This window comes from Cimex lectularius, unplaced genomic scaffold (genome assembly GCF_000648675.2).
Source record: "Cimex lectularius strain Harlan isolate CLEC.00 unplaced genomic scaffold, Clec_2.1 scaffold117, whole genome shotgun sequence".
Lineage (NCBI taxonomy): Eukaryota > Metazoa > Arthropoda > Insecta > Hemiptera > Cimicidae > Cimex > Cimex lectularius.
The window spans coordinates 1,093,485-1,112,082 of NW_019392706.1; the positions used below are offsets into that span (position 1 = coordinate 1,093,485).

The window sequence follows — 18,598 nt, forward strand, 5'->3', positions numbered from 1 at the left end:
GTGGGAGCTTCTCTGCACAAAAAAATGAATAATACCAAATTTGATTTAAAAACAAAACACATATTTGTTTAAAGCTCATGTTTATTGTAAGGAAATTTCTACAGAAAATTTAAATTATAACAAGCTGTTGAATTAATGGGTAAATTTATTGTTTAAAAACCATGTTTGTATGTTGATGGACATGTAAATTCAAAAGAACAAAAGGCACTCAGCCAAATGCAACATTCTCACATTCTCTTGTCTTTTGTGTTGTACATAGAACATAATTGCAACATATAATATATATTATTTTATTCACAATTAATGCATATCTAATCAAATATTTAGAGGATATAAGTGAATATGTGATTTATAGCAAAAGGTGATTTGCCCTCATTGATTATTCTTAAATTGAAAGCATTGAAAAAAATTAAATTACTGAATTTATTCCAATAAAACAATCATAATTTAATACTGAGATATAATTACCATTATAATACAATTTATTAAGCACTTTCCTATGGACATATACTTTTAGCCACACTCACATTTTTTTTAAATATTCAAATTTCTAATCTATGATATATGCAATTTAAATAATATTTAGTCCATTACAACAAAATGGGCAGAGTGTGCTTCATTTATAATCAGTTTGCAATACACTTCATTTGGGAATAATTAGCATTTCAATATATATTACTTGATTAATATAAGCATGATTAATTGCAAATGTGAAATATTATACTCAATATATAATATTTATTAAGGGCGCTTTGTAATTTATACTATAATTTTTTAAATTTTATTTGTGCTCATTAATTATGACACTGAGAATTGTAACTACTTCTTATAAATACACACACACAATAACAAAAGAAAAGTCAAATTACATGTTACCTTTTATTAGGGGGAAGGGATGTAATTTTTATTTTTGTGGAAAATTATATTCACCAATAAGAATGATAAGAACCTACTGACATTTTTATCATGCCAATTATTGATAATTTGAGACAAATTATTATTCCAGATGTGACGTTTAAAACAATTCTACCAGAGTAGATATATTTTGTGCCTATAAGTGAAAAACAATAGTTAACTACTTAATAAAAATGTGGTAATGGACTAGTCATTTTTTGTTTACTAATTCACGATTTAATTTTACAATGGAACATTTACTATTGTAGATTATTCATATTGTGTTATAATTTTCTCACATGACACTTTTACTATCTTAAGTAAACTCTCACAATTATTAGAAACAATTAAAACAATTAAACTTTAAAATTATTTGACTGTCTAAAAATTCTATTTTAAAGATTTAATTATTTTATAATATTTTGTCATGAATGATAAAACATCAATTGTAATTATAGTTTGTTACTAATTGTTAAATGAACATGATGTTCTATTGTCAAGATTTTTTTAAATGGCAATTTTTCATTGTATTTCTGTATTTTCAGAGCATTGATATGTAACAATTCTAATCAAGAACAGTCATACATATACAAAAATTAATTTATCAGAGAAACGACTTATCCATTAAGTTTTATTAATAAGAAAACAAAACAATTGTTTGTACATTTTCTTCTTCTTTCTTTTTTTAATTTACATTTATTTTCTTTACCAGTTAGTATTTTAATATTGAGAGTTAAATAAATGGATACCATCTATATATAAGGGTATCGTTCACCATTGTTCACACACATTTAAATACATCTAACAATTTTTAACAAAACCAAGTGCACAATTATATGCACTGATTCTTTTTTATTTATTTTTTTTATTCAATCCAACTCTTCTATATATTTAAGCTAAGAAATTCACACTTAAACACTCAGTAAATGCATTATTTTATTGTAACAACAAATAATGGCGTTTTGTAGCCTTTTTAACAATATTATTATTATACTTCTACAGATAACAAGTATTTATTCAAACATTTTCTATTTTTACCAAGCTATTTGTCGATACATGCAAATAAATGGCAAAACATTTATCTTCGGGTTATATCAAGCAGTAATTTTATGTTTAACATTGTACATTTAGCATTTTATTAAATTATAAAAGAAAATTAGCAAATTAATTTTTACTTTAGGGCCAAATGAATAAACTGACACTCTTTTTTATAAGCATTACAGTAAATATTATAAATTCATATGATAACAGAATAACGCATACACACACATATTTTTTAATACTCTAGTTTCACTCAAATGATTTTCTTAATGTTTTTAATACTTAATCAAATTAAACTTTAACTGTTTCTAAGGACTACAAACTTACATTACGAACAAAACAAATGATCCATATGCAATAACAGTACTAGGTGGTTTTGTCAAATGCACATGTACAAGAACACACACAAAAATTCATCTGGATTAATTAATTACCAGTGGTTGTTGGTCCAATTGAGAAAATCCAATGCCTAAACCATAAAAATCTTTGGGGAAAAAGCAAACTTCGAAATTATCGTATTGCTGTCATTTCTTAATAATTCTTGCAGGTGTTGTACAGTGTATTCATTCATAAGTAAAATCTGTAACGGATATATGACCAAAGGAACAACTGCCTTGGAGTTATGAAAACACATGCAATTTTCCTCTATCTGATCAAATCCTTTTACTCTTTTTTAAAAGCTACTAATTTTTAAATTATAAAATAGCAAAATAATAAGATTATTTAGCTTGTGATCCAATACCATGTAAAAATTATAAGTTAATTTTTTTTGTTAAAATAAATTTTATGTAAGTTATGCATCATTACTTTAAAAATTATCGTGAAAATTAACCTATTAAAACAGATTTGTAGAACAATATAAAAATTTGCAGTACTAATTTATTATTAATAAATTTTAAGTGTTTTTAAAAAGATAACTTAAAGGATGATTTTTACAAATTCAGTAAATCTATGTAAATTACTAACACTTGCTCTGCTCAACAAGTACCTACAAAAATGACATCAATAAAAATTGTAATAGATAACAATTATTTTATTTTAATCAATTTTTTCAACTTGCCGTTGTACAATTACTTTGTTCAACTTTCATTTAAGAATAGATATATCTTAACACAACAATCATTTTCTAACCATTGACTATTTCTCTCTTAAGAGTACATTATATAATAATAATAAAATCCAAATATCGATTAAAACTAGTATTTTCTATTTTTATATCTAAAATTGTTCATTTATTTCTCTCCCTTCCCAACTATGAACCAACATGTTTATTATTTCTAAATTTGCCACTAAAGTCTTATATGTTGAAAGCTTTCCTATTTTTAAAAAGAAATATATATTTTAAGTTGATTATCTAACCCTAGGGTGTTTTGTGGTCTATAAGTGCCTCATGATGTAATAAGGGAATAAAAGACCTAGCTGTCTGCCGGCAAAAAACAAAAAAAAACTTTGATCACTGAGTGAAAATTATCATTTTATGTGTAGATGTGCATTATTAAAAACTATAGTATAATATATATCATAAATAATTGCTTTCCTCTACCTTTTATTAATGTAATTGGTTGAAATAAATGCCAATGAAGAGACAATCGTTTAAACCCATTAAAGTAATATATTGGCAACTAATATATTGTTTAGTGTTAATAAAACTAAAATTGTATTTGAATACAGAAAAATAATTCATACGGATATACAAAACACACACAAACGTGCAAGAACACAAAAAAATTGTCGCTAAACATAAACTAGTAGGCTAAAATCCAAAATGTATTAAATCCCCATTAGTCTTAATATACTGATATAATCCAAAATGCAGCACAAAAATCTTTTAGGTAAATGATCCGACTTTAAGGAAATTATTAGCTACATTTCTTTGAACAAAGAATAATTTTCCAAATTAGAAAAAAAAAGGGGGTGTGATGTGTTATATATATTATTGCTTACAATATGCGACTGCACATTAGTTTGCATGGCATTGCGTCTATAAAACTTTTTGATGAATAATGATAAAATGAACAATTTAAGAGTTTATATAATATTATTTCTTGTCAGTTAAAAGAATTAGCTGGTTAGTATGTCCTATTCCTTCTTGTTATCCATATGTATTTTGTCACGATTACATCATGTTTCGTTAGGAATATATTTACAAGTCAAATTTAATTTCAATAATTATAATGCTTTTTATAAAACTGTTACGTTATGGAAAAATGAGGTATACAGTGTCTTTAAGTAAATTTTCTTTGATATATTATTGATAAATATTTTATTTTGGGTGCAATGGAATTTTTGATGATAAGTTGTGTTTGTTCTTGTTGTTGATTATTTCTTGAATGAATTAAAGATATAATTATAATTTATTTTTCAAACAATCGTTCATTCTAAATAATAGAAAAACTAAAATAGTTTTCCTAACCATTTGTTCGAACCTAATATTATAGACATGTTTTATCAAAACAAGCATCAAAACCAATGTAGATAACAATATAATGGTTATCGATTTAGTTATTGTCGACATTAGTAATATATAGAACGTGATTAATATTTAAGACAATATACTATAAGGTATTACAACAATAATAATAAACGTATTGCTTACACCATCACCAAACATAGATATTGACTTAATGTTCCTTATATTACATAATTAAACTATTAATACAATAGCTTAAATAATTAATCATAATTTCAACTTACAGCTTTTGTATATAGTTAAAAATATATTTATGACTTTTATCAGATAACCAAAATCAATCAAAATCAACATCGTCTTTTTAAAGTGGATACGTGTACTTTGTTTTGACATCTTGAAAAAATGATTGTTTTCGAGTAGCCGTTGGGATGATAATTTACACCAATTCTGGAACTGAATAAAATAAATTAATGAAATTTTGATATGACAGGATAAAAAACAATAAAAGTGTACATTTTATTTCTTGATGGACACAAATATTTAAGAATAATATTGATCCTGGACTGAAAATATTAATTCACTTAAACTGTGATTTTACATTGGAAATTTGTTGAAACCCAGCAAATGGCAAGTAATAAATCATTTCAATTGCGTATAAACAAATCAGGGGGAAAACACTCAGTTTCTTCAACAAGTTTTCATGCGATATAAACATCTACTTACTTACAATTGTACAACCATTTGATAATTGTGTAAATCATTAAAAATAGTTTCAAAGCCTGATGCAGGACATTCCTCCAAAGCATGATGAAGGAACCAAGTGTTTTTATTTTTTTCAAATTTACCTTATCCATAATTTTTCATATACAATTATAATACACTGATGGACAAATTGAACGCACCACTCAATTTATTTAGTTTAAAATTAAACCTATTATTTTTCAACATTAGTTACAAGTAATTAGGAGCTATCGTAGTCTAAATAAAATAACAGCAAATAATGCTTTGTTTGCTTCCTTTGGTTACTTTTGTACCGATTAATTTGATTTGCACACAAAGAAGCATTATGCCCTTCCATTCTGCTATGCCAAAAGATCCTTTCAGTTAATTTTTTTCCTTTGTTGATTTCATATTATTCTTATTCTTAAACCTTTTTCAATGGCTCGATGAGTGAGCATGATAGTATAACATTATTAGAGGAAGGATACAGCACAGTCGCCAGAAGATTGAGTATAAATTTCTCAACAATAGGAAGGGTTCTTTAGTGTTTCAGAGAAACAGGGCTTCACACTAGAAGGTCAGGACAACGTCAACCTAGGTCTTTAGAGGAGAGAGAGAGAGACAATAGATTGATCCATCATCAGGCTCTGTCAAACCGCAACATTATGGGAAATAAGATAAGAAATCTGAAAAGACAAGTCTGAAAAAATGTTCTGATTTACTCCAGGACTATAAGAAGAAGGCTCAATGAAAAAAATCTCAGGGCCCAGCGCCTGGACCTCTTCTTACAGGTTTTCTTACAGCTCAGAAAATGACCAGGCTTCAATTTGCACGGGAACATGTGAAATGGACAATGGAAGATTGACGACAAGTTCTCTTTACAGATGAGGTGAGAAATGACGTGAAATCTTCGTATAGGCGTGATTTCATATTGAGACGCTAAAGAGAAAGGAATGCCCCAAGGCATGGTTCCTCAGGTGGCATTCCATGGTCGCCTGTATTGAATTGGTTGTACGAGAAAGATCTCTAACTTCACAGGGTACTTACAAGACATGATTGAAGAACATGTAGTGCCATTTGCCCCTACGACAGTAAGAGATTCTTCCTAATGCAGGATAATGCTAGGCCCCATAGAATACTTATTGTGGATGACTACCTGAATGAGGTTGGAATTGAGTGCTTGGTGTGACCTGCTCAAAGTTCAGATTTGAACCCGATTAACACATATGGGACCAACTTAAGCGACAAGTACGATGGCGAAACCTAGGTCATAACACCCTGGAAGAGTTGAAAAAAGCTGTTCTTTATGCATAAATAAAATGCATAACTTAGGATTTATCCACAGTTAATTTGTATAAAAAAATATTTTTTACAGTCTAATAATAAGCTGTAAACATATTTAGACTAGGTTAAAAGTTTAAGTTATTAATACAAAGTTAACTTTAATAATTTTATAACCTCTAATAATAATTGTATAACCTAATCATATTTAATTATGATTATCAATAAACTGCTATAAAACCATTGTGGTTCCTTTTATCAAGAAAAGGACACTAAGAGGGCTTCAGAGATTTGCCCCCAAGTGAAATATCTTGGTGCCATCATTGCCAAAGACTTTTTTTGGAATCAGCAAATAAATAGAATTTCAAAATGAATGAAAATCACCATTAGAAGTTTTTCTGGGACTAAATTTAAAGATGTCCCTAGTTATTGACAGCGGTTAACTATAATTTATAACCTATGGAATGGTGGTTGAGTGAAGACATTAGTCAGGATCTGCCTTGGATGCCCTGAATCTACATATTTTTCTCCTGAGAGAAGCTTGAGACACAATTCACAGGCTTGGATATCCGAATAAAAAGCAACAATTAAAGCTTCAGGTGAATAAGATTCTGTGGATGTTTGGTGAAAATTTCAGATTTGTCAAAAATTAATATACTGATGGCTCTAAGACTGAGTGTGGGGCAACTATTAAAATTAACTATAAACTAGAATTTATATGAGCTGTTTACAAGAGCAACCAGGTGAAACAAAAGGCAGCTACTTCATTGGTAGTAACGCCAAGAGCTGCTTGGATTTGCATTCAGGCCTTGCCATTGGGGCAACAAATTTACAAAAATTTTCTTTTGTTAACTAAAATTTCAATTAATAAATTTGCAATAAATTTTTTAAAATTAATTATTTATGTAAATAGTGAAAGTAATTTTGTTTAAAGTGATTAATAGAAATAATAATAAATACCTCATTGATATGCCATCCTTCAGAATGTCAGTTAAATTGTTTTTGTCATCTAGAATAATAGAAAAAAGGGTGGGGGATCCATACAATTTAAAAAATAAAGTAGGAACTTTTTGTACAGGTGTGGTCTGATATAAGCAAGATTTGAATAATAATTATAAATAATGAGAAATAATAAAATGAACAAAAGTTGAATAAATTAAATTCTAGTTAATGAAGCTTTTTGAAAGATTTATATACATAATTCGTTAGTATTTACATAAATATATAAACTTAAAAAAAACTTTTTAAGAAGCCAGCAGGACCAGCCTTCATGTTGATATAAAAAAAATTTTCAAAGGAAGGTCAAGGAAAAAATAGGATATGAGAAGACATTGTATTAGTAATTTTTTAATTAATTATATATCATAAATTACAAAACAACCACTGAATAAAATTATTTTTATTGCAATAAAAATAATAAATAAAACTTTCATTCAACCAATACCTTACATAAAGATTAATTAATTGAAAGAAGTTATTTGGTCAATCGGACTACAAAATATAATGGATTTAATAAATAAAACTTAGTAGTTAGTTTGTACTTCAATGTACATAGAAATAGAATCTATCACTTACTTGTGCAATAATTTTTGCACTCTAGTTTCTTTTCAAATTTTCTTTCAGAGGTTGTTTCAGCTTTTTAAATACTAAATGTAAAATGTTACCTCATCTGCTTTTCGTGCTTGTTCCCTTTGTGCATTGGCAGTTTGTAAGCTTCTAACTTTTGCTTGTGCATTTTTCAATGCGCTGAAAAAGATATTTGACATTAATACAAGGACTTTGACAGTTAACTCCATTGGGAAAACATTACTCTTGTAAATCTTTGATCATTTTATCTTTAGCGTTGTGTTCCTCTTGGGTCATTTGCATTAATTTCAAAAGACGTTCTGTTTCCTCTTGAGAGTGTTTAGCACTTTCCCTGCATGTTTCTACTTCAGCTTTAAGTGCCTCGATCTCTTGTGCATCAACACCTTTACCCTACATACAAACAATTGGTTTTTTTTTTTTAAACAAGGATATACTTTCAAAATTATCATTACAGTTAATTTATTAATGTTAGTTTCCAACGGGATATTACAAAATTATGTACCTTAGCCTCTTGATCTTTTCTTTTCTTTAGTTTCATTTCAAAGTCTATGAGGGCTTTCTCTTTTTCATCCAGTTGTTTAGATTTAGTATCGATAGCCTTTCTCATTTCATCTTGTTTCTTTCTTAGATCATCGATAACATACTTATTTTCATCAAGCTGTTTCCTATACAGCTCCATTTCTTTTCTTAACGCTTCTTCATTTCCTTTTCCTGCTGATGGTGGTGGTTTCTTGGTTGCTTCGCGAAGCTCAACCTTCAATTAATAAGGAAATTAAAATCAGACATCGAAAGGCAATTCACAAGTTGCTATAAATTATTTCTAAGTTCAATAACAAATTTTCAAACCATTTTGTATTTTTTACAGTCTAGTAAAGTAGTAAAACAAAATACATAGTATGAATGCAATAATCGTACCAAACTACTGAAATCAGAAACACAAGTCTGTCAACTTATTTAATCAACAAAGTTCAGTATTATCTGTTTACTAATTCCATTGGTTCCTTTCTAAATTAAGCAGGGCAAAAATAAAAAGTAAATTTTATGACACTCACAGTGAAAGCAACTTATAATGTAAAAAAAAGCAAAAACAAAAAAAAAACAACTAACTAAATAATATGAACACCTACAGAAGTAATGTGCATGATTTTTAATATAAGGCATTTTTTAAATGAAAATTCTTATTTTGTTGATTTGTCGGATTGAACTTGATTTAAATTATTTGCATAAAAAAGGTACCTGATTTCTTTCTAATTCTTGAACCAACATTTCAAGTTGAGCTTGTAATCTTTCCCTTTCTATTGCACCACTCTTAAGTTCTGCTTGGCAACGATCTAATTCTGTTAATAATCGTTGTACGTCCTTGGCTGCTGCTTCACCCGATTGTTGGTTTTTAAGTTCCTTTTCAAGAGCTTGTATTTTCCTTTGCATGTTCTCCTTCGTCTCTCGAGATTCTGATTGTGTAGATTGCAGTTGTTTTTCAAGAGCTTGAACTTTTTTCAGTAGGTCGTTGTTAATTGATGAATGATGAGTTTGCATAGACTGTAGTTGGTGCTGTAGTTCATCTGCTCTCATTTTCTCCATTTCAATTGCCTTTTGCCATTGTAAGCATTCTGTTTCGTATGTTCCTTTTTCTTTCATGAACTGCTGTGCTTGCTGTTCGAGTCTTTGCTGGAGTTGCATGAGCTCTTTTTCTTTGTTCTTTAAAGTGTGCTGCACAGTTAGTACTTCTTTATCTTTGTCCTGTAAGATTTGTTGCAATCTGGTGATTTCTCTCTCACTCCCTTCTCGCCCGGCATCTTTGGAAATTAATCTCCTCTGTTCAGATTTCAATCTGTCAACCTCATCTCTTTCTTTTTCTAAACGAGATTCTGATTGTTGTAGTTCAGTTTGGAATGTAACCAACATATCTTGTGATTTTTCTAATTGAAGTACTAACTGATCTCGCTCATTTGACAATTGTTTAACTTCGACTTCTAATTTTTCTAACTGTTTTTCTATCATCTCACATTGTTTTTCACGTTTATCAAGTATTCTGTTCATTTTGTCTCGGTCTTTCAATGCTTGATCTCGTTCCTGTTGAATCCTTAACATTTCCTCATTCAACCTTGAATCGACTTCTTGTTTGTTAGTTTGTTGTTTTTCTAAGATACGTTTTATCTGCTGTAGTTCACTTTCAGCCTTCATTTTATCGTCTGCCATTTTCAACATTTCTGCTTTAGCCATTTCCAATTTTTCATGCATTCTGGAGCATTCCGATGACATTCGGTCAAATTCAATTTCAGCTGCTTCATTGTTTTCTTGATATTTGCCCAAATGCATCTGAGTTTTTTCAAGCTCTCTCATCAGTCGTTTTACTTCACCTTCAGCAACTTCTCTAGATTGTGTCATAATTTCCAATCTTTCTCTCAATCTGTCCAACTCCGCCTCTCCAATGTTCCTTCCTCCACTTTCTGAACGGAGCCTGTCATTTTCAGATTGAAGTCTTTCAACTTCTAGAAGTAATTTGTTTGTTTCAGCTTCCGCTTTTTCTTTCAACATCTGGATCTTGTCCAAACGTTCTCGTAGCATACTACTTTCTATATCCATACTATTTTTGCTAGAGAGATCTGATCTGAGTCTATCATTCTCCAACTGTAACTTCTCCTGGCGGTCTCGCACTTTCTCACATTCAATGTGTAATCTTTCAATTTCTGACTGATGCTTACTCTGTGATTCTACCATTTTCGACAATTCAGTTCTACTAAGATCAAGCTCAAGTTGAACCTCGTGTATTTTACTCTCCAACCTTTCGTTTAGTTGTGATAATTTTTCAGCTTTTTCTGTTTCATGCTGATATTTGGCTCGCAAATGTTCTGCAGTATCACGCAGTCTTTCTAATTCTTCTTTACTCCTCTCTTGGGTATCTTGATACTTCCCTGCTCTGGCAGCATATCTTTCCACTTCTTCTTTCATCGATTCAGCTTCTGTATGATATCTTTCTGCCTCTAATTGTGTTTTTCTCAAATCAGTTTGTAATTTGTCATGTTTGTCATACATTTTTTCTAATTCTAACGATAATCTCGTTACTTCCTCTTGACTCTTTTCATATCCTGTTTGGGCTTTAGACATTTGCGAATGGGATCTTTCAAGTTCAAATAGCATTCGGTCCGAATCAGCTTGTAGTTTATCCCTCTCAGATTGAACCCTTCTCATTTCAATCTGACTCTTATCATACCTTTCTCTCATCATTTCCAAGTCTACTGACATACGGTCCATTTCTTCTTTAAATTTATCTTCATTTTCTTTTGTCCTTCCGAGTTGGAGCATTGCTCTATCGTACATTTCTTGAGCCCTCTGTGCTTCATCTTGAGCTTTTCTCACTTCCTCTCTTGCTTTGGTTGCTATTATTTGTAGTTTCTCTAGGTCAATTTCCAGACGATCCTTTTCAGTTTCTGCTGTCTCCAATCGGTTTTGTAGCCGGTATACCTCTCCTTGAGATCTGAAAATTGAAATTTATTTAATAACGCACTGCAACAATATTTTAAACAATCAGTAATATTTTAAAGTTTACCTGTCATATTTCTCTAACATCCTCTCAAATTCTTTGTTCGCTATATCCTTGTCTTCTAAAGTCTTTTGTAATATCATCTGGTTTTTGTCCAATTTTTCTTTCAATATTTCTATCTCAGTGAAGAGATCATCCTTTTCAAGCTTAAAAAATAAACACTTTTATAAAACTTGTACATCTAACATAAATTAGTAGTATTACAAGTTTTAACTGTTAACTAATGATCACAGTTCAGTATAATTATATTTCAAATGCACGTTATTAATATAATTATATAAGAACAATAAATAAGCAAGATTTAATGAAAACCTGGACTTTTTGCTGCGTTTGTTGAGTTTTTTCCCATCTTTCTTTAACAACTTCCAGCTCGGTTAACATATTTTCCCTATCTCTTTGAGCTTTGACCAACTGGCTTTGTTGTAGTTCAAATCGTTCTTGTATCTTTTCTAATTCTTCTTGGAAAGTTTCCTTCTCCTTTTGTAGACGGGCAACAATAACCTAACCAAAACAATTATACATAAAATAATATGAAATAAAAATTATTATTGTAATAAAATGTTGGCGTTTAGTAGCTGGCATTGAAATTTCAATTATATAAATTTTCACTATTTTTTTTTATTTTTTTTTTTTAGTTTTTCCAGCCAAAAACATACAAATAATAAGTTGGCTTACATTTGTTACAGCATGTATTTATTTAATTTTATCTTTTTCAGGATGTAATACTGCCCATTAGAAACTATAAAAATATTTTAAAATCAACAACATTATAAAACTTTTAATTCATAAATTTCTGATGAGGGGAAATGTTACTTCCTGAAACATGTAAAATTAAATGAATACATGCTGTAACAAATGTAAACCACTTCATTATTATTTTTACATTTTTAGCTGAAAAACCCATAAAATAGTGAAAACTGAGATTATTGTAATGTAATATATTTTAAACATTCAATGACATTATTATAACTGATGTATAATTACCAAAATAAAATAATATTTAATAATTATGATATTTTATGTAAAAGTAACACATAATTATAATGATTTCTCAACTAAAGTGTACCAATAATTAAATTCACTAATTTCGTGGTCCGCTTGACCAATAAATATATTACAATTAATTAAGGTTTTTAGTTGAGATAAAAAAGTCAATGGTACGAGCGGGATTCGAACCCACGATCTTCGGCTTGATACGCCACTGCTCTACCACTTGAGCTATCGTGACCTCTACGAGGTGCTATTGACTTTGTTATCTCAACTAAAAACCTTAATTAATTGTACCAATAATTATTATTTTGATTCTGTTTGAAATCCTGATATCAACAGCCTATTCTCAATCAAATTTTTATATTTTAATTAAGTAGGTTATAAATTTGTCCATATGAAAAAACTAAAACTTAAATTATACATTTGTAACACTTTATATATTTGTAAGCGGGCGCCGATGTTCTACGCGCTTCTCGTTAAGTGTTAAGAGAATATTCAGCAAAGGAGGATTGCACTCACATGGTACACATACAATCTTACAGACAAAACACAAAACTAATGACGATGAAAATGTTGAAGAAAATGGAACAAGGAGTAAAAGTGCCTACTCCGCCTAACCCGGGCCCGACCAGCCCAACAACACTCCCACCTCTCCCCAAGCCTTTGCCAATCCCCCTGAAGGATCTGTCTCATGAGAATCCGGAAGGTCCCTCTGCCACCCAGACCCATATCCCTCCACCCCTTGCACTCCCTTCAAACCCCCCACCACAACCATCCAATCCTCCTGCCATGATGGAGGATGACGGCTTCGTTCCCGTAGTTGGGAAAAGGAAAAGAGTCCCCAACAACTCACCGAAAGGGACGACAGAAAAGAAAGCTGAGAAACATGTGCCTGTGACTCCTGAGTCACCAGCACAGAAAAACAGAAAAGAAGGTAACATGGACAAAAAGGAAAAGAAAAAGAAATCGCGGAGTGGTGCCTTGTCGCTGGGTCTCGGAATAATGGGGATTACACCCCTCTCTGAGACGTACCAAACAAGATATTACAACGTAGCAAGGAAAGAGGGAGACTTCAAGTCCACTTGCCCTTTCCTTCTACATAAGGAAATAAAAAAGACCGTAGGAGTTACAAACTCCATCACAAAGAGCAGAGAGGGCAAGATATGCATTGGTATAGCAGGAAAAGAAATTGAAGAAAGACTATTGTCATTAAAGACGCTTGCTGGCCATGAGGTCGAGGTTGCCCCTCACCAAAGGCTGAACACCTCCAGAGGGGTGGTAGTATGCCGTGACCTCATGAACAGCAGCGTCCATGATATTCAAGAAGGCCTTGAGGACCAGGGTGTGATGGAGGTGAGGAGAATGAACACTCGCCGGAACGGACAAATTATCCCGTCGGCGAGTCTAATCCTCACATTCGACAAGCCAAGGTGCCCAGATGAAATAAGGGCGGCTTTCTACAAATTGAAAGTCCGTCCTTACATCCCACCTCCGCAAAGGTGCTACCGTTGCCAGAAGTTTGGCCATATTTCCCTGCGGTGTAAGTCCCCGCAGGAAGTGTGTGAGTGTGGGAGGGAAGCTCATCCGAAAGAAGCTAGGTGCACCGACCCTCCCACTTGCGTGAACTGCGGGGGATGCCATACGGCTCGATCCGCCAGCTGCCCTGTTCTCTCCAAAGAACGAGAAATACAAAAACTCAAAATAATAGACAAAATGAGCTTTCGAGAGGCCAGGGCAGTAGTCGAAAATAGGGGCACTGCGGGGACCTACGCCCAAGCTGCGGCTCGTCCCGCTCCTGGGCTGAGGGTCCCGGAACAAACCCTTGCGGCTGCTCCTCCAAAAGGAGAAGTCGCCAAAGCCCCCCCAATGATGGCGGGGGTAATAGAAAGGGTGGCTGATGCCACCCTCTCCCAGAAGAGGATGGCAACATCCTCTTCCCAAACGTCTCCGGCACGGGGAATCGCGGCTAGCCATGAAAAGCAGCCCGACAAGCCGGGGACGAAAATGGCCCCACCAAAGCTGCCGCCACCCTCGGCGGTAGCCTCAACACCAGCAGGCCCGTCACGCCTTAATTGGCTGACGGATATAGAAATGACGTCTGGGTCGGAAACATCATCGGCTGGCCCTGATCCTCCTGCTCGGAGGAAGAAAGGGTGGCAGAAAGGTCGACCCAGATCGAATGTGAGAAAAAAGAAACCGACAGAAAGCGACTAATGGAGTCTATTCTACAATGGAACTGCAGGGGTATAAACAATAAGCGACACATGCTGCAGTTAATGGTCAGGGAAAATGAACCGATGGCGATACTCCTACAAGAGACCCGAATCCGCCCGGGGGCGCGCCTCGAACTGAGGTGAACAAAACCTTCTCTAAAGAGGTGCAGCCGGATCCGGGCGCTAGGGCGCATGGAGGAGTGGCCATCTTAATAAGAGAAAACGTACCGGTACATGAGGTGAGGATAAACACTGAAATACAGGCGATCGCAGCGAGGATAGCGGCGCCGATGAACCTCGCTCTGTGTTCCGTCTATCTGCCTCCAGATGGATCGTGGCACAGCAGTGAGGTCACTGCCCTGGTCGAGCAGCTCCCCCCGCCAGTTTTGGAGTTGGGTGATTTTAATTCGCACAACACATGGTGAGGGTCGACGCGAACAGACGCTAGGGGCAGAGAGATGGGGGACCTAATAGGCGAGTCCGACCTGGTCCTCCTAAACACCGGCGCTGCTACACATATTGATTTTAGTACAGGCCGATTTAGCGCGATCGACCTGTCGTTAGCCTCACCATCCCTGGCCACCCGGGTAGAATGGGCTCCATTGGGGGACCCCCACCTAAGTGACCACTTTCCGATAGTGTTGAGGAGTTCCGTCTCGAGAGGATTATATCACACTCCTACGAAGTGAAGCCTGAATCGTGCGGATTGGGAGCTTTTCTCTGCGACGATGTCGGCACCTCAGTTAACAGGGGATGTCGACACTGATCTCCTCCTATTCGAGCGAGAGATCAACCGCGCAGCGGTCAGATCCATCCCCAGGAGCGGTGGGTCTACTTATAGGCCACCTGTTCCTTAGTGGAGCGATGCCTGCGGCCGTGCACACGAGGAGAAGAAGCGAGCATTCCGGCGCTTCGCAAGACATCCGACGGAGGAGAACCTAGCAAAATTTTAAAGTAAAAAGGGCTAGAGAGAGGCGTACCTTGTCCCAAGCCAAAAAGGATAGCCTGGCGAGGTATGTCTCTGAAATGACGTGCCAGACCTCCGCCAGGGAAGTATGGGACAGGGTCAGAGCACTCTCTGGCCGATCCAGACCTCCGTCGGTACCGATATTGACCACCGATCGTGGGAGTGTGACGGAAGCCTCGGAAGTTGCAGAAGAACTGGCGAGGCATTTCGCCGCGGTGTCCAGTTCCGAGGCATATTCCGATACCTTCCGACAAAGGAAAACCGAGACGGAACGCACTGAGATCGATTTCGGCGGCGGCACCAGTGAAGCGTACAATATGACTCTGACGATGGGAGAGTTCGAGTCCGCGTTGGGGCGCGCACGGAATTCAAGCCCCGGGTGTGACGGTATCCCATATGAGATGCTTCGCCGCCTTCCCCAGGGTGCGAAGCGGCGCTTGTTGGACTTGTTCAACAACATATGGGATTCGGGCTCTTACCCCGATCGTTGGCGAGAAGGGCTTATCATACCTATCCTTAAAGAGGGTAAGAACCCAAGCATGGCTACGAGTTATAGACCGATTTCGTTGACAACCTGCTTGAGCAAAGTCTTGGAGTCTATGGTGAACGGTCGTCTGACCTGGCACCTGGAGACAATGGGATTTTACAGCCAGTATCAGGAATCGCTCTGCGGTGGATCATGGATGTCTTCACGAGGGACACCTTCAGGACACATTCTTGAACAGAGAGCACGCTCTGGCCGTGTTCTTCGACCTCGAGAAGGCGTACGATACGACGTGGAGATACGCGATACTACGGAAATGTCACGATTTCGGTCTAAGAGGCAAATTACCACGGTTCCTCCAGGGTTTTCTGGAGAACCGTAGGTTCCGAGTCAGGCTGGGAACTGTGCTCTCTAGGGAGCACGGTTCCGAGTCAGGCTGGGAACTGTGCTCTCTAAGGAGCACGTTCAGGAGAACGGTATCCCTCAGGGTTCGGTGATGAGCGTTGCGCTTTTCTTGGTGTCGGTGAACGGTATCGCTGACGGCATCCCCCCGCAGATAAAGAAAATGCTCTTTGTAGACGACCTCTGCTTCTACCATTCGGGTAAGGATCTGGCGGAGGTCGGCGGTAGGATGCAGTCGGCGATAAACCATGTGGCTGCTATAGCCGAGGAAACCGGGTTTACCTTTTCCACTTCGAAAACGGAGTGTGTTCACTTTTGCAGATTGAGGAGAGCCCATAGCCCCCTCAACTCTGCCTGAGGGGCACACCTGTGAGGTACGTGGAGAAGGTGCGGTTCCTCGGCCTCCTGTTCGATGAAAAGTTGAGATGGCAGGCACACATCGACGCCGTCGAAGTCCAGAGCAGGAAAACCCTCTCACTGTTGAGATTTGTTGGTCACTTTAAGTGGGGAGCGGACAGGGAGACTCTGCTAAAAATTTTTGACTCGCTGCTTTGTTCGAGGATCTTTTATGGATGTATGGCTTATTCCTCGGCCCGAAAAACGCGCCTGAGAAAGCTCGATAGGCTCTATTACCAGGGTCTCAGAGCAATCTCGGGGGCGTTCAGGACCAGCCCCTTGGCCAGTCTGTGCTGCGAGCTGGGGGTCTTGCCTCCCGAGCTTCGGAGAGAGCAACTCACCCTCGGTTACGCGGCCGGGTTCTTGGCCAAGCCGGAGCACCCCCTCGCTATGAAGATCCTCCATTGCCCGTACAGAGTAGTTTACGACAGGCTTCGCTCGCGGACGCGACCCCTCGGGATTCGCTTCGGTGAGTCCCTAAGGAGGGCCGGATTGGCGCTGGGAACGGTGCTTCGGTTGGGTCACTGGCCGACACCCCCCTGGACCATTCCGGCCGTACTCGTCCGCGACGATCTGGCGAACTTGCCCAAATCGTGTACGCCGCCATACCTCTACAAGGCTAAGTTCCTTGAACTTAGAAATAGATACGCCGGTTTTCGTCTGATTTTTACAGACGGGTCCAACACCGGCGATGGTGTGGCGTGTGCTGTGTATAGCGAGGGAGTGGCCACCTCCTGGTCGTTGCCCCCTCATTGGAGCGTTTACACGGCAGAGCTGTATGCGATTTGGCACGCTCTCGTGGCGGTGCGGACCGGGGAGGGCTCAGCCTTCCTCGTATGTACCGACTCTCTGAGCGCTGACTGGGCTATACGCGACAGGTTCTCTGTGGACCCTCTCGTCGTGCTCTTGTTAGAGAAATACGCGGAGCTGGAGCCTCTCGGAAAAACGGTGGTTGTTGTCTGGATTCCCGGACACGTCGGCCTGGAGGGTAACGAACGCGCGGACGGGGCGGCGAAAGCCGGTACGTCCCACCCTCCGGATCGGACCATCGCGATCAGGCTCCCGGACGCTAAACACGCAGTTAAAAATATGATAAAAGAAAGATGGCAGCGTCAGTGGGCGGGGTCGTCGGAGAGGCTCTTGCGAGTGAAGAGCACGACCGGTAGCTGGCCCTCAGAGAATCTGAGCAAGAGACGAGGGATCGTCCTCACCCGACTGAGGATTGGCCATACGCGGTTGACACATGGGCACCTGCTTTTGGGCCAAAGCCCGCGCAGGTGCCCCTTATGCAGAGAAAGGTTGCTCGATGTGTCCCACATAATAGAGGCGTGTCATGCCTTGGCTCCATACAGAGAGCGTGTAGGTATGCCGCCGAAATTAAGAAGAGTTCTCGAACACGGTAGCGAGTTTCAGAGTCCCCTGTTCCGCTTTTTAGGGGAAATTGGCGTTTTTTATTGTATATAGTATGTCTTATGTGTTGTGTGTCTATATGTTTTGTCTGAGTGCATGTATTTATTAGCGTGAATGGCGAGGGGTGAGGGTGAAANGGGTTATTGTGAAAAAAGGGCCAGAGGCGACGGTGGGAATCGAACAACCCACGACCGCGGCGTGAGAGTCTCTCATGCTAACCACTCGGCTACCGCGGTCCCCATGTATGTAAGTGTATGAA

General features: G+C 36.9%; 1 protein-coding gene across 1 annotated transcript in view; it reads right to left on the reverse strand.

Annotated features, from left to right (window-relative positions):
* Positions 1–7,533: 7,533 nt before the first annotated feature.
* LOC106666648 (trichohyalin) overlaps positions 7,534–18,598 on the reverse strand; it is a 158,903-nt gene continuing 147,838 nt past the window's right edge. The window contains exons 11-17 of the mRNA XM_024226269.1: positions 11,790–11,978; positions 11,484–11,623; positions 9,170–11,411; positions 8,436–8,687; positions 8,157–8,323; positions 8,011–8,092; positions 7,534–7,612 (exon numbers count right to left, since the gene is read on the reverse strand). Coding sequence (XP_024082037.1) covers positions 7,577–7,612; positions 8,011–8,092; positions 8,157–8,323; positions 8,436–8,687; positions 9,170–11,411; positions 11,484–11,623; positions 11,790–11,978 — 3,108 coding nt within the window. The 3' untranslated portion in view covers positions 7,534–7,576. The remainder of the gene's footprint in view (positions 7,613–8,010; positions 8,093–8,156; positions 8,324–8,435; positions 8,688–9,169; positions 11,412–11,483; positions 11,624–11,789; positions 11,979–18,598) is intronic.